At 36.4% G+C, this 14,033-nt stretch overlaps 1 protein-coding gene and 1 long non-coding RNA gene across 2 annotated transcripts; one reads left to right on the forward strand and one right to left on the reverse strand.

Annotated features, from left to right (window-relative positions):
• Positions 1-408: 408 nt before the first annotated feature.
• LOC128994655 (6-phosphogluconolactonase-like) lies at positions 409-8,738 on the reverse strand. Its single transcript, XM_054419346.1, has 5 exons — positions 8,265-8,738; positions 6,615-6,815; positions 6,044-6,235; positions 5,447-5,538; positions 409-730 (listed from the first exon to the last, which is right to left on the reverse strand). Exons 1-5 carry the CDS (start codon positions 8,392-8,394, stop codon positions 629-631), a joined length of 717 nt encoding a protein of 238 aa, XP_054275321.1. The 5' UTR covers positions 8,395-8,738; the 3' UTR covers positions 409-628.
• A 1,021-nt stretch (positions 8,739-9,759) lies between these two features.
• On the forward strand, positions 9,760-13,134 carry LOC128994953 (uncharacterized). Its single transcript, XR_008490932.1, has 2 exons — positions 9,760-10,076; positions 12,354-13,134. It is a non-coding gene; the product is annotated as an uncharacterized LOC128994953 (long non-coding RNA).
• Positions 13,135-14,033: the final 899 nt, after the last annotated feature.

Consider the following 14,033-nt stretch of genomic DNA (forward strand, 5'->3'; position numbering starts at 1 on the left):
AAATGAGAGAAAGAATATTCTACACAAGCCGTTAACAGCGTTTGATCATTTTCATTCTTTGGTGAGTATAATGTAGGTTAAAATGAGGAATGAAAGATCGCCATGTAACTGCGGCCCAAAATTACATACTAATAATCATTATCAATCATTGGCCTTTCTTTCTGATTGATTGTTTATTCTACATAGTATGTGAAAGAAAGATACACATATATGGGATATGACCTGATATATCAGGCCTATTTCATGGATTTATGAAGAGATTTTTTATAAGATTAATTTACAGAAGTAGAATGTGCTGAGGAATTTGTACAGCTTGAAATATCTCTTCTCCATACTTGGGGAGTTCAACTTTTGCACTTGGTACAAAACAAAAACAAATTGTAATCAACCATTTATTTTACCAACATAAATATAAAAGATTCCAACAAAACATAGACTATAAAATATAAGTTAATATTGCATAAAACCGTTAAAATACAAGTTTGCTATGGGTTAAAAATGTGGAATGTAAAGGAATGACTAGTCCATTGATCCGGATCAAAATTTAACACTTGAGTATAAAAATGTTCAGTACGAGTTTCTCACTATATTTTAAAGCACCGTAGACAATTGTGTGTGTGTGTGGCTACTAAAGGAGAGAGGCAGCAGGTTGGTCCAAAATCCAGATCACTTGGCCCTTGGTAGGGTACACTCTGGCGGCTGGCAGCTGCTCTTTGTCCTTCAGGATACGCTGCAAAACATCACAGTAAATAACAGATTATAAGAGCAGTACAATAATAATTCCATATATATACAGAAATTATTATTATCTATTATCTATTATATTATTAAAGTGATACAATCAAATTTTATGTAAACGGTTAAGGTCATTTACCAAATAAAAATATAGGCATATGGCACATCAAAATGAAGCTCAGAGTGTGTAGATTTGCCGAAAAGTATTGATATGGACGAATTTCCTATGGGCTCTGCCCCACAGGCTGATTTCCAAAGGGCCTCGCATGCTTCCAATGTTTAAATGATTTATTTAATTTAGTTAATGAAACAGCTGGTCAGTACACTGAACTGGTGTTTGTTTATTTACTCGAAAAAATGTTTGTTATGCTTTATGTAGATTGAGGAGGGTTATGTTTGGTTTTAAAGTGAGGTAGTATACGTTTTGTAATTGCTCAAAATTTCATTTTTTAATTTATATAGTAAGCTACATGTGAAGAGGCTTGACTACTGAAGAATTATGGTAAAACATGTCATTCATGAATCATCAATATGAAGCAATTGATACTATTGCTACACTAAGGTATGTTGTCATATTCTTATGGATCTATGAACATCAAAAGTAGGGGTTTGAAAGTAAGTTGGTTTACGCTTTTAAATCAGTTTATATTTTCAAACTAAATCATAGAGTTGCTGTATTTTAACCCTAGCAGTGGCCAACCGTCGTCTGGTTACGGTATGACGTTGATGCTTAGAATGGCCAAAGTCGTCTGGTTACGGTATGGGCCGAAATTTTTTTAACGGTAAAAAACATTTACAATTAACTCAGATTAGAATAATATATATACCATTCGAAAGATCACATTCTGAACTTTCATTTGATGACATAAACAAACACTGTAGCAGGTATATAACAATGTCACGACGATTAGAAATCAAATGAAATTTTGGCGCGGTACGACTTTTGCAGCCGACCCTTGGGAACTGGCAAAACACGTCTTGTTTGGCATTACCCTGCTCGCGTAATTTTCGTCTTGGGATGTTGCGGGTGATACCACTGGATAGCCATTGATTTTATCTTCATTGTGGTAGTGATATTTATAACTAAATATTGATTGCACAATCGGTACAATTTTATGAAAACAGCTGTTTTCGAAATTTCTAACAAATGGCCAACAGTCGTCTGGTGACAGTATGGAAAATACGAATTATATACAGTGAAAGTTATTATTACTAGTCATATAGTATATCATTTTGAAGAGGAAGAAATTTAGATTCAGAGAGTGGCAGCCCTGCACTCAGGGTTATTTCTGTATGCTCGCATGTAGACGACGGAAGTGAGTCATTACTGCTACAGTCTATCAGCTGTCTTGTATTGCCATTGTTTGTTTGTGTTTTTGCAATAGTTTTATCCGCGATTTATTACGAAATATGTTATTATTTCGTAGTGTTAGTGTAAGTGAAGTGTTGTGTGTGTGTATAACAGTTATCTTCATGCATAAATATTACTGAATTGTGTGGAATAGTGTTCATAAAAGGTTGTATTTTGTTAGCATCATGTCCTAAAATGACGATTCTGACATTCAGAGATTGTTGTACCTATATAATGATATACCCAAGGTGTTATACATTTTTATAAAGGTAAATGAATAGGCCTACACTACAACATGTTTATAATGGTTTGGGGGTAAAAAATTTTGTAAAAAAGTTATAGCCTATACTATACTAAATAGGCCTACTACTGTATTTTGTTAGCATCATGTCCAAAAATGAAAATTCTGACATTCAGAGGTGCTTATAATGATTTACCCAAGGTGTTATACATTTTTATAAAGGTAAATGAATACACTACAACATGTTTATATTGGTTTGGGTGTAAAAAATTTGGTAAAAAATTATATAGGCTACTAAATACTGTATACTCCATTTTCTCGAAATGCGCAAAAAATTCAAAACGTTCTCAAATTGATACATAATCATAGGTGAAAATAACTTTTTACCATCATACTTATGACTTTTTTGGATTCCTTACTTCATTGGCTTTACAAATATGTAGGCTACATATCATCAGCCTACATAATGTTTCACAACACAAGCAAACACTGTAGGCTATAGTTTACACTTATTTGCGGTTTTGCGGTTATTGTATTATTATGTCCCTATTATGTACCTACAAAAAAAATATTTCTAACATGTTATACATTTTTATGTAGGTAATTGAATACACTACAAGATTATTATGTTGGTTTGAAGTAAAAAAATTTGGTACAAAAGTTGTATACTAAGTACTGTGAATTTTTTTTCTCGAGAAATCGCTAAAATATAAAAACATTATTTTATATACGTATGTTTATAGGTAAAAAATTATTTTTACCATAAACTTTATGACTTTTTTTGATTCCTTACTTCATTAGCTTTACAAACATGTATATATCATTATTAGTATACACATATATTATAAAACTTTTTACAACATAAACTAACACTGTACGGTTTTCAATTTTTTCGGTTCTCCGTTTGTCATTATATTTCGCCCCAAAAACTTATAAAAAAAAATATTTTCCTTACATGTTATATATTTCTATGTAGGGAATTAGATTGTCTACAAAATGTATATAATGAATTTCCCATAAAAAAATCCGTAGAAAAAAAATGCAGAGGCCGCTTTTGAAATTTCAAAAAAAAAATTCAAATTTTTTTATTTTTTTCACTTTACCGATAAAATACACTGTCTAAATCATTATGATATTACTATTTCTAGATTCTCCTGTTCTTTCCGAACAAAATGAATATGAGGTTGGCTAGGTTTACTTGTACGGTTGAATTTTTACGAATTTTCAAAAAATGGTCTGCAAAATCGCCAAAATGGGTTGGCCATTCCCCACTTCTAACATTGGCCACTGCTAGGGTTAAAACGCACATCAGCACCACTTTAATAGCTCTCTAGGTCACATTTTCTTCCCGTTGCAAAGCACGGGTATAGCAGCTTGTTATATTATTAAAGTGATACAATCAAATTTTCTGTAAACGGTTAATGTCATTCACCAAATGAAAATATAGGCATATGGCACATCAAAATGAAGCTTATAGTGTGTAGATTTGCCGAAAAGTATTGATATGGACGAATTTCCTAAGGGCTCTGCCCCACAGGCTAATTTCCAAAGGGCTACCCCTGGCATATTTCCAAAGTTGAAATGATATAATTCAATTTAGTTCATGAAACAGCTGGTCAGTGCGCACAATGAATTGGTGTTTGTTTATTTACTAGAAAAATGAAGATTGAGGAGGGTTATGTTTGGTTTTAAAGAAAGGTTGTATAAGTTTTGTTTAAGTATTGCTCAAAGTTTTTATTTTGTAATCTATATAGTAAGCTACATGGAAAGAGGCTTTAATAAAATTGAAGAATTATGGTAAAACATGTCATTCATGAAGCAGCAATATGAAGAAATTGATGCTAAGGTATGTGTCCGTATGGAGGTATGTTCTTTTGGATCTATTAACATCAAAAGTAAGGGGTTTGAAAGTAGGATTACACTTTTAAATCAGTTTATATTTTTAAACTAAATCATAGAGTTGCTGTATTTTAAAACACACATCAGCACCACTTGAATAGCTGTCTCTCTAGGTCACATTTTCTTCCCGTTGCAAAGCACGGGTATAGCAGCTTGTTATATATTATAGAGGTAAAGAAAACAGGTATACCAACATATTAACTTGTTTTGTCATGAAATTGTGTCTCACAGTACTTTTAACTTTGGTTGCATCAAAAAAACATCCTGTCCTTAATTTAACTATGATTAATCATGACGTTGGAATGATAACAATCAAATCAAGTCCTACCTATGACATATCCTTCACAATTGTTTCAGATTCTGTGAAACCAGTTACATTTCATATTTTATATGGATTACACAATAGTTTGGTAATGTACAAATAGTATCTATAAAAAGTGTTGATTTTCTTCTCTTGGTTGGGAATTGTTTTCAACACATAAAGTAAGACCCAGAGAAGTAAGATACAGAGAAAAAATTCAATGGTACACATAAGAGTCCTTGGAGCCTAGACGTGCTAGGGCCTAACTCAAAAACCAATTTAAAAAACAACACAGCAAATTAGTTATCTCACAGTATACTAGATATTTAAATTATAATTACTTTGGTATTTGAAAAAAAATTGAGGTGGTAAATAACTCTTCAGCGGCTGTTTGAAAATAACAAAATTAACATTGCTCTTATGGCGGGCAAATCTAAGATGGCCGTTGGCTTCCATGGACTCCCTTGGAAATACATTAATAGCAACAAACAACATTTCTAATCTTACAGTATAGGGCCTACTAGATATTTACAGTGTAATCAGTTTGATGTTTGAAAAACTATTTTTTGGTGATAATGAACTCTTTAGCAGAGGTTTGAAACCATCCAAGATCGCCGCTAGCCTCCAAGGACTCTTAAGTCGTGTCTATCACCAGTCGCTTGTAGCTAGAGCAAATTGTATTGGTCGTCCTCTTCCAATCTCCTCTCCCCCCTCACCATCACTTACTACAGCACTCATGCTGTAAGAAGAGCCAGTGCGCTACAACTGCTATTGTACACCAGCTGTTCGAGCTCCTCCTTGCTCCGTATTACTAGTATATTTCCGCCCCACCATTCCAGAGCTAAAAGCGCACAGTTGTTCCATAAGTGTGTTACCTCTGTATCTTACTTCGCTGTGAATAAGACTATTCATAACCTACCTTCACCATCTCTGCTTTTCCTTGACCAGACACGGCAAAAGCACAAACCTCCGCGTTGTTGACCACAGGGAAGGTAAGGGTAACACGAGACGCTGAAATTATACAATTATATTATTACTAGTGACCCAAACAATTTTTCTTTGGATAATTGAAGCTGTAGCAAACTTTCAGCGAAACTTCCAAAAAGATTTTAGAAAGGATTCTCCTCGTCCTAACTGCCCCTTGGGTGAGGAACAGTCCCATACGCTCCAGCTTAAGCAATCTCCAAAACGCTAAACACCTCTTATTGCTTTGTAGTGTACGTTTCATAAACAAGTGTTGACGCACGGCGTACAATATTAAGCAAATTAAAATGGATGTAATTGTTTGTAGTGGACTGTATAGGGCCTAAATGAAAAGCACGCGTTGCTGTAAAAAGAATTCGCAATAACAGCTGTTTTAATCAAGACAAACAAAAAATACACTCAGTTAAATGTTGTGTGATATTTAATACTTGATATAAATTAGCTAATTAGCTTAACGTTTTCCTAAGTTAACAGCAATGCATTTCTCGACACTTTTATTAACAAGCACAGTAAACTACGCTGAAATACTTACGAGGGGGTTTGGGTGAATCTGTGATTGGAGCGACCCAGACCGATGTCTCCTCTAACAGTCGATGCCCAGGAAAGAGTGAGCAAGTGTGTCCATCAGGACCCATCCCTAGCAGCAACAGATGGAACCTGGGAAGCTCATCGGGGGGAAAGTGCACAGCCATCTTCTGTATGTAATCCCTAGCAGCCTCCTCAGCTGTGTGGACCAATTTTAGCATTAGTCTGTGTGATTAAGCTTTTTTTGCCTTGTGATGACTTATCTATTGTGATCACACAGTTTTATATCAGCATTTAGCAAAATCAAAAACAAGAGATATAGGTACAAAACAACAAAAAGGTAAATACTTTGATTTAGAGATATTTTATATCATTCTTATTAACTTCTCATTTGAGGTACCAGCTAAATTAAAAATTGCATTGCTTTATATGATTTTTATTATTTTATCAACAATTAGTTTTGTTCATTGTTAATATGGTAACGTAAGTTTTCATAAGTATGTCTAGAAGAAAAGCGTAATTCATAAAAGAAATCAGGCTAGAAAAGCGGAAATAAAATTAACAGTTTTATTACCTACCTGGAAGCTGTGGGTTAATTTTGATAAATTGGTCTTCTGAGAGTGGGACAGCTCCTATTAGAGAATTCTTGTACACACCAAAAGTTGAGTCAGTGCTATCTAACGGTACGACTCTTTCATCACAAAAAAATAGTTTCCACTTAGACCATTCTGTTGTAATGTTTGGTAGACCTTTAGATAGAAAGTTTGCTAGTGAACCACCTGGAAATGATCATTTATGTTGTTAGTTTTTCAGATAGGAAATTTAAACAACTGTGGCTTCTAGAGCTGCACCTGCACAGGTGGAAACCGAATTCACAGCTGCGGCAGCAAATTCTCCAATCTCGTCAGCAGACGACTGCAGAGTAATGAAATGAAATGAAATGAATGAATGAAATGAAATGAAATGAATGAATGAAATGCATGAATGAAAATCCTTCTTTATTGAGGCGAACTTAGGACCTCACGCCCTTTCTTACAATTAACCTCTAAAAAACTAACAGTAATAGTAAACATTAACAAAATAAAACAACAAAGATTAAAATAAACAATTAGGTGTAACAACATTACATAAATGTATTTCCCTAAAACACAATCACACACATAATTTCATTCATATGACTGACTTTAAAATGAGAGCAGATTTTGCAAGTCGTCAGCATAAAAATGAAACTTTACGTGGTGCAGTGGTACTGTAGTTATGTCATTTATGTATATTGTGAAAAACAGGGGACCAAGAATTGAACCCTGAGGACCTCCACAGGGAACATGTTTCCAGTCGGACTTCAAGTTGTCATGACACACACACTGCTTTCGGCCCTGAAGATATGATCTCATCCATTTTAATGAATTGTCAGAGAACCCTATAAGTTGGAGTTTGGTTAGAAGAATGTTATGGTTTAATTCAATTCAATTCAAAACATCTTTATTCATTAGTATATAAAATTGTATATACAAGAATGGTGTCAAATTCATCATTACATAAAATATAAAAACAAATAAAAGACAAATACAATAGGCCTACACAAGAACAAAACAACAAAATAATACAGTCATCTCTCAAGTACTGTGTCGAAAGCAGAGTACAGTAGTAGACAATGTTCACTGATAATTGCCTGCAAGCAAAAGCTCTCTAATCAAGGAACTCTTTTATTAGCGAGTCAGTGGCTCAGTAGCGCTGGACTAGGTTATACCATACCTACATTAACCTACATTAGGTAGCCTAACATTGACACAGATTTTCAGTCCTATCAACCGCCTAAAGCCAAAAGTGATTTGTGAACTCGAATTTTAAAGACTGGTGAAAACAAAAATTAGGTAGGCCTAGACCTAGCTTGAGCTTTTTATAACGCCTTCTCGTTAAAGTCTTTCTAGGCCTAGGACTGCATAGCCAACAGATCGTAAAATTTCATCGAGTCTTAGGCTATATGGAGCCCTTCACACTAGCGGGTCACAGCTACCCTTCTTAGGGTAGCTGGAACCCTTCTTAGGGTAAATATACGTGGAAAGAAGGTAGGCCTAGCCTTAAAGTTTTAGGCCCTAGGTATCAAGACTACAGTAAGACCAAATTTAATAGAGGGCTCTAGATAGTAGCCTACTATAGGTATAGGACTAGGCTATGTTAGTTAAATATCTTCTTATCTAATCATCTTTAAAAAAATACATATTTACCTGATAACCCTACTTTGAAAACATCATCTCTCTTGATTGCATCATTAGCCAACCTTTCCACAAGTTTGCTTAGTTCTTCAATTACTGCACTTTCGTTAAGTACAATGTTTATAACTTTGTTAGAAGGCATCTCTTCAAGTAGGACTATACGTACCTAATATAAACGATTAGAAATTAAATTTTATAAACTAAGCCTATGCTAGCCAAAAGATCACTAAAAAAATGCACTATATTATTGGTTCTCCAAACACGGAACTAAGCGTGCGAGATCTGAGAAATCGGATGGGAAGTAAATAAGAAGAGAGTAGGCCTAAATGAGTGGTGTTGCTAGTTGCTGTAACTTATTTGTTGTGTTAGCCTAAATAAATAAAAATTCGCAAAAATAAAAGTCCACCTCTTTAACAGCTAGGCCAACTAACACTATCACTATCGTAATCGTAGAATCGTACCCGTATCGTCTGCTTATCCTTATCGTCTTGTTTTTAGTTAGTGATGTGCGATACGTATCGTATCGTATCGGAATATAGCGATACGCGAGGGACGATACGATATTTCGATACGATATTTGAAAAACGATACGTATCGTATCGCCTAAAACGATATTTGTATTTATATCGGCACATAGAGCGATACGATTCATGTCAAAACGATATTTTTAAGCTTTTTTTGCGCAGGCCGAGCAAACTGCAAAATCTGTACTCTGTGGATGTGTAGTTTGAAAAACTTGAAAGTGGTTTGAAATAGGAGTTTTTGACGTCTGTATTTTTGGTTTTTACTTGATAATGTACCAGTCCCATCCCAGTCCAGTCCATTTACTTTCCACTAGCGTGCTATCTGCTATCTAGCACTAGCAGTGCAGAGTGTAGGCGGCCGTGGTGGGAACTGTCTGTGGCAATTACATTAATGTATCTGCAATCCTAAAATTCTATGGGAAGAATAGGGAAACAGGTCCAAGACGTAGGGAGTTGTGAAGGAAGTAGTAAAGGCGAGCAGTGAGCAGTGTCGAGTGTGGAAATGGATTAATGAATGTATCTGCAATACTAAGACTGTTTTCAGAGTAAACTAATGATTTTCCCCGAGCAAAGCTTGGTCCCCAGGTACTTATATAGAATAAATTTGCCGTTTCTAGGTTAGGTAGGGGAGGGGGAAAACGATACGATACGTATCGTTTTTCGATATTTTTGACGATACGATTCGCGTATCGCGATACAGACGCCCGATTCAATACGGCGATACGATATTTTTTTCCGATACGTATCGTATCGCTGTATCGCGATACGCGTCCGTATCGCCCATCACTATTTTTAGTTGAGTTGAGGTTGCGAATGGTTTTTTTTTATCAGTCATCACATATGACATTGACATCACTGTCACCTGTTTTGATGCTTTTTTTCATTTTGTACTGCTTAGACAGATGGCTATCCCTCCAAAACTAATGTTCGAGCAGCTGAGCAGCAGCAGGAGCAGACAGCACAACAGCAGACGACGACGGAAACGGAATACAATACACGGATGGATGGGCAAACTTCAATCTTCTTGTGGTTTAGGTTAAGTTTATGTCTTCTTGCTTTTAGATAGCCAAAAAGTATAAAATGTATGCACATTTAGCACTGTTTAGCTTTTAACTCCAGTAAATAGCAGGCCTTAAATTGTTTGAAGTCTCAAGCAATCTTAAATCTTAGCCAACATTATGCTTTCACAGTTTAAAACCATGCAATTGTAAATGTACCCAATAATAGGTCTACCCAATTATACAGGCTGGCTGAGTTTGTACTGAAATTTTACTAGGCCAAGGTTGAAAAGGAAGCTCAGGTAAGTTATTGCTCAGTATGATAGTTAAGTAGATAATAGTCCTACCAAAACGTTTAATTATTCAAAACAAACTTAACATTACTTAGGCCTAGAGGATTATTCATTATCAATCGAGATGGGGACACCACCTAGGTGCATATTTTTACCCAAATTTAATATGAGTGTAGAATGGAGCGAGATTTTTTTTAAGGGAGAGGAGGGAAAATGCTTTTACGCACACGGGTAGCCAGCCTGTAGTGAGACTCCTGAATCTATCACAGACTACTCACTAAAAACCCCCCTCCACTCTGTTGGACACAGACCTGGAATTGTTTGTCACATTACTTCAAGTCAGGCCAACATGTGAAATAAGCCCTCAGTGCTCTCACCGTTTTTGGCATTTAGATACTTTATGATCTACACCGCATCCCGGTCAAGGTCGAGCTTCTTGGTGCGGAGAATACCCTGGATGTAATGTATATGCAATCGGGTGACACGGCTTTTCCCATCTGAACAGGTACCTACGACCGGAAAAAGCCGTGACCCATCAGAAATTGGGTGAGGTAGGATGTCCACCTCTCCGCACCGCCGATTAACCCAAGGTTAAACTTGTATCAGTCGCCTGGTCCAGCGTCCCCGAGTCTCCTGTTCCCAGCTCTCCTGCCACAGCTGGTAGGTGCAGGTGCGTTCCTCTGTTCGTGCCTGGTCGTCCCCACGGCGCTGATAAATTGCCTTTTTCTCCGCCGCCAAAAGTTTGACGGGGATGACTCCAGCAACCACCAGGACGGCAAGCCCGGACACTGTTCGGTAGGCGGATGCAACTCTTGCTGCCTAACGCTGCACTTGGGTGAGCCGCATCCTATCCCTCTATACCTCCTTATTGAGAGCGTCTGCTCACACCTCAGCACCGTACAAGAGTACGGACTGGACAGAAGACATTAACCTCCGACATTGGCCATCAACCGGCTTAGAGAGGAGACCACCCTAGCGACCTTGTCCGCCGTACGGAAAATCTGATCCTGCCAGCTAAGCTTGCTGTCCACCATAACTCCAAGGTACTTGGCAGAACGAACGGTCTGGACTTCGACGGCCCCTACCCTCAACGGCACGATGGTGTCAATCCGTTTTTTTGTTAATATCACGATCTAAGCTTTGCTCAAAGCAAGCGAGAGACCGTGGTCTGTCATCCATGCGTTTATGGTACGTATAACTCGGTTCAGCTTTAGCTGAACCAGCTCAACGCTACGTGCAGCTATAATCTGCGTACCCAACCAAAACAGTTTCCTCAGGCATTTCAGACCTCAGGAGGCTGTCATACACGACATTCCAGAGGTCTGGGCCGAGTATGGAACCTTGGGCAGCACCGGAAGTGACACTCATCATCCGTGGCCCTCTGTAGTGTCATACATGAGGAGGCGGAAGCGGAGATAATAATAAATAATGAATAGAGCGAGATGATCAGTGTAGTTTTGTAACTGACTAGGATCAACTAATTTATCCCAACCATTACCTACCTTATTGACCAAGTTAGTTGGAGGGGTTCCAGATTACAATTAAACTAAATACAAAAAAAAAGTACAATTAAATTAAAAAAAAAAAACTGGGAATAAGTTAGTTATGCCAGGACGACGATATGGAGGTGTGCCAGACATGTGTCGAGAAGTCGACACACGTCTGACGCGTTTCCATATGTCTTGCCTGTGCAAGAAAAACTCATGAAAGAAATCTATTTTGATTTAAATTCAAAATAAGGTCGACAGAGATAAATTAAGGTACAGAGGATATAAGCTTATAGGACAACAATGCGCTTTCAGCTATGGTTTCGAGTATGTTGGGGCAGAAATATAGGTTACTTGTGACAAGGAAGGGAGAGCCTGAACGGCGAGCTGTGTGAAAATCACACAGGGCCCAAGGTATTCCTCCTTCGTGATCGTTGTAGAGCAGGAGACCAAGGGGGTCATTGCCCTATACATCACTTATGTGTACGATTGAATGTTTCCTCTGTAACTTATCTTACTTCTCTGTGCAGTCGACTAACTTAGTGTTTTGCATATTTTGTTTGTGAACTTTTGACACACCTCTTCTAGCAAGAATGGTTCTTACATGAATCTGACAATGGTATTTATGCCAAAATTCACATAATCCACTAAAAACTTAGACCATAAGGCCATTTGTCAAAAAATTTAAGTCAAGGATAGGCCTATTGTTGTTTGTTATATAGGCTGAATTTGATATGATTTATAACAAACGTTTACCTTCTACTAGTTTAAAGTAAAAAAAACCTCCTATTACTTTCAGGTGTTGGAAATATGGCTGTAGGTGTTCTGGTGATGTGTAACAGATTACTCTGCAGATTCAACTGGATCCCTAAAAGCTTCCCTCACAGCACACTTACTCACTCTATAAGGCAATTTCATAGATCTCCAATTGTGAATAGCAGACTTGAAGACTTTGGAAAACTGATAGACCAAGGGAAGAAAGGTATATCGAAGCTGAAATCGAAAGATAATGTTCCACCTGACTATCATTTGATTTACAAAGCAACGTGGGAGTTAACGTTCAGAATTGGGTACCCAGTGCTTATATCCATGGGTGCTGGCTTGTTGGGACTGGTTGTTTACAGACATTGCAATAAAGACGAATTAGAAATGGGAAGGCCTATAGGTAAGGGTAATATTAAATTCATGTATCCCGAACAAGAACTTTGGGTCTTCTCCTTAGCACTCCTATCATTAGTGGTTGCTGGCTCTTCACTGATGTTAAAATATCCCTTCAGAATTTACAAGCATGCATCAAAAAAAGAATACATAGGTGTTTATTTAAATCCTTTCCTCCCAATTTTGAGACAAGTACATTTCACAAGTGCTAACCCGACCAAGTTTAGAAACCCGTTCTATGTGATGGTGCAAGACAGTCATTATGTTCTAAGTGGTAACAGGAAAACATTTTTCTTTAGTTACTTTTTTCGTGTTCCAAAAGATTTAACAGACATGTTTCATGAATCCAAACCCACTAATAAGGATTAGTGCTTTGTTGTACCTTTCACTGATTAATTGTAAATAAATATCATTTTAGTGTGTCTTGCTTTGATTCAATGTAAACACCTATTACCTGTTAAAACCTTATTAAATTGTTACCGGTTACACTAATCATCGTTTTACACTTTACCAACTCTTGGTAACTCGCCACATATTGGCCAGCAAAAAATTTTGATAAGTTAATGCATTGCTGAGAAACAGTGACAATTTTCACCCTCCTTACAATTTAACAAACGGTGTACATTTTCACAAAACAAAGCGAAGTATAGCCATCCTACACCAAGCTGTTACCTTTAAACCTAGGCTACTTCGCTTTCGGTGTGATTTACCCAAAGGGAAATACACTAGAAAAGGGTTTAAGGAATATTAGGATTTAGCAAACATATTCAGTTTGGTACAACATGTATCTTATCTGAATACAACAGATATGTAAGAACTACAAGTTAACTAGAAAAAAAACCCAACATTAAAAGTTAGATCCAAAAAAATTATATAAAAAATAAATAAGATAAAGGCGTTTACCCACGTAGTTACAAGAAGGAATGAAAAATAAGTGAATAAACAAATGGAAGGTAGATAAAATATTTTATTGATACAATCTTGCAGATTCAGTAATCATAATACTAACATGTATATAGTTTTCAACTTTTAACATAGTTACATAAAATGCTTTGATCACATATTTAGAGACAGTTTCCAGGTAGAAAGTAAACAAACAGAAACATGATTATATAGTTTGTGAAACTTGACAACTATTTAAATAGTTTTATACAACTTAACTGTCCTCAGGCTCATTTGATAAATATAACAATACTACTTAAGGCACAAACAGTTGCAATATAGGTTACAAAATGTAATATACATCTATACATAAAATTACACAATAGTTTTATAAAAAAGTATTTCAAGAAGTAAATCAAATAAAACCTAAGTAGTAAAG

Source organism: Macrosteles quadrilineatus, unplaced genomic scaffold (assembly GCF_028750875.1).
Source record: "Macrosteles quadrilineatus isolate MER2022 unplaced genomic scaffold, UCM_ALF_1.0 Scaffold_5__1_contigs__length_97177068, whole genome shotgun sequence".
Classification (NCBI taxonomy): Eukaryota; Metazoa; Arthropoda; class Insecta; order Hemiptera; family Cicadellidae; genus Macrosteles; species Macrosteles quadrilineatus.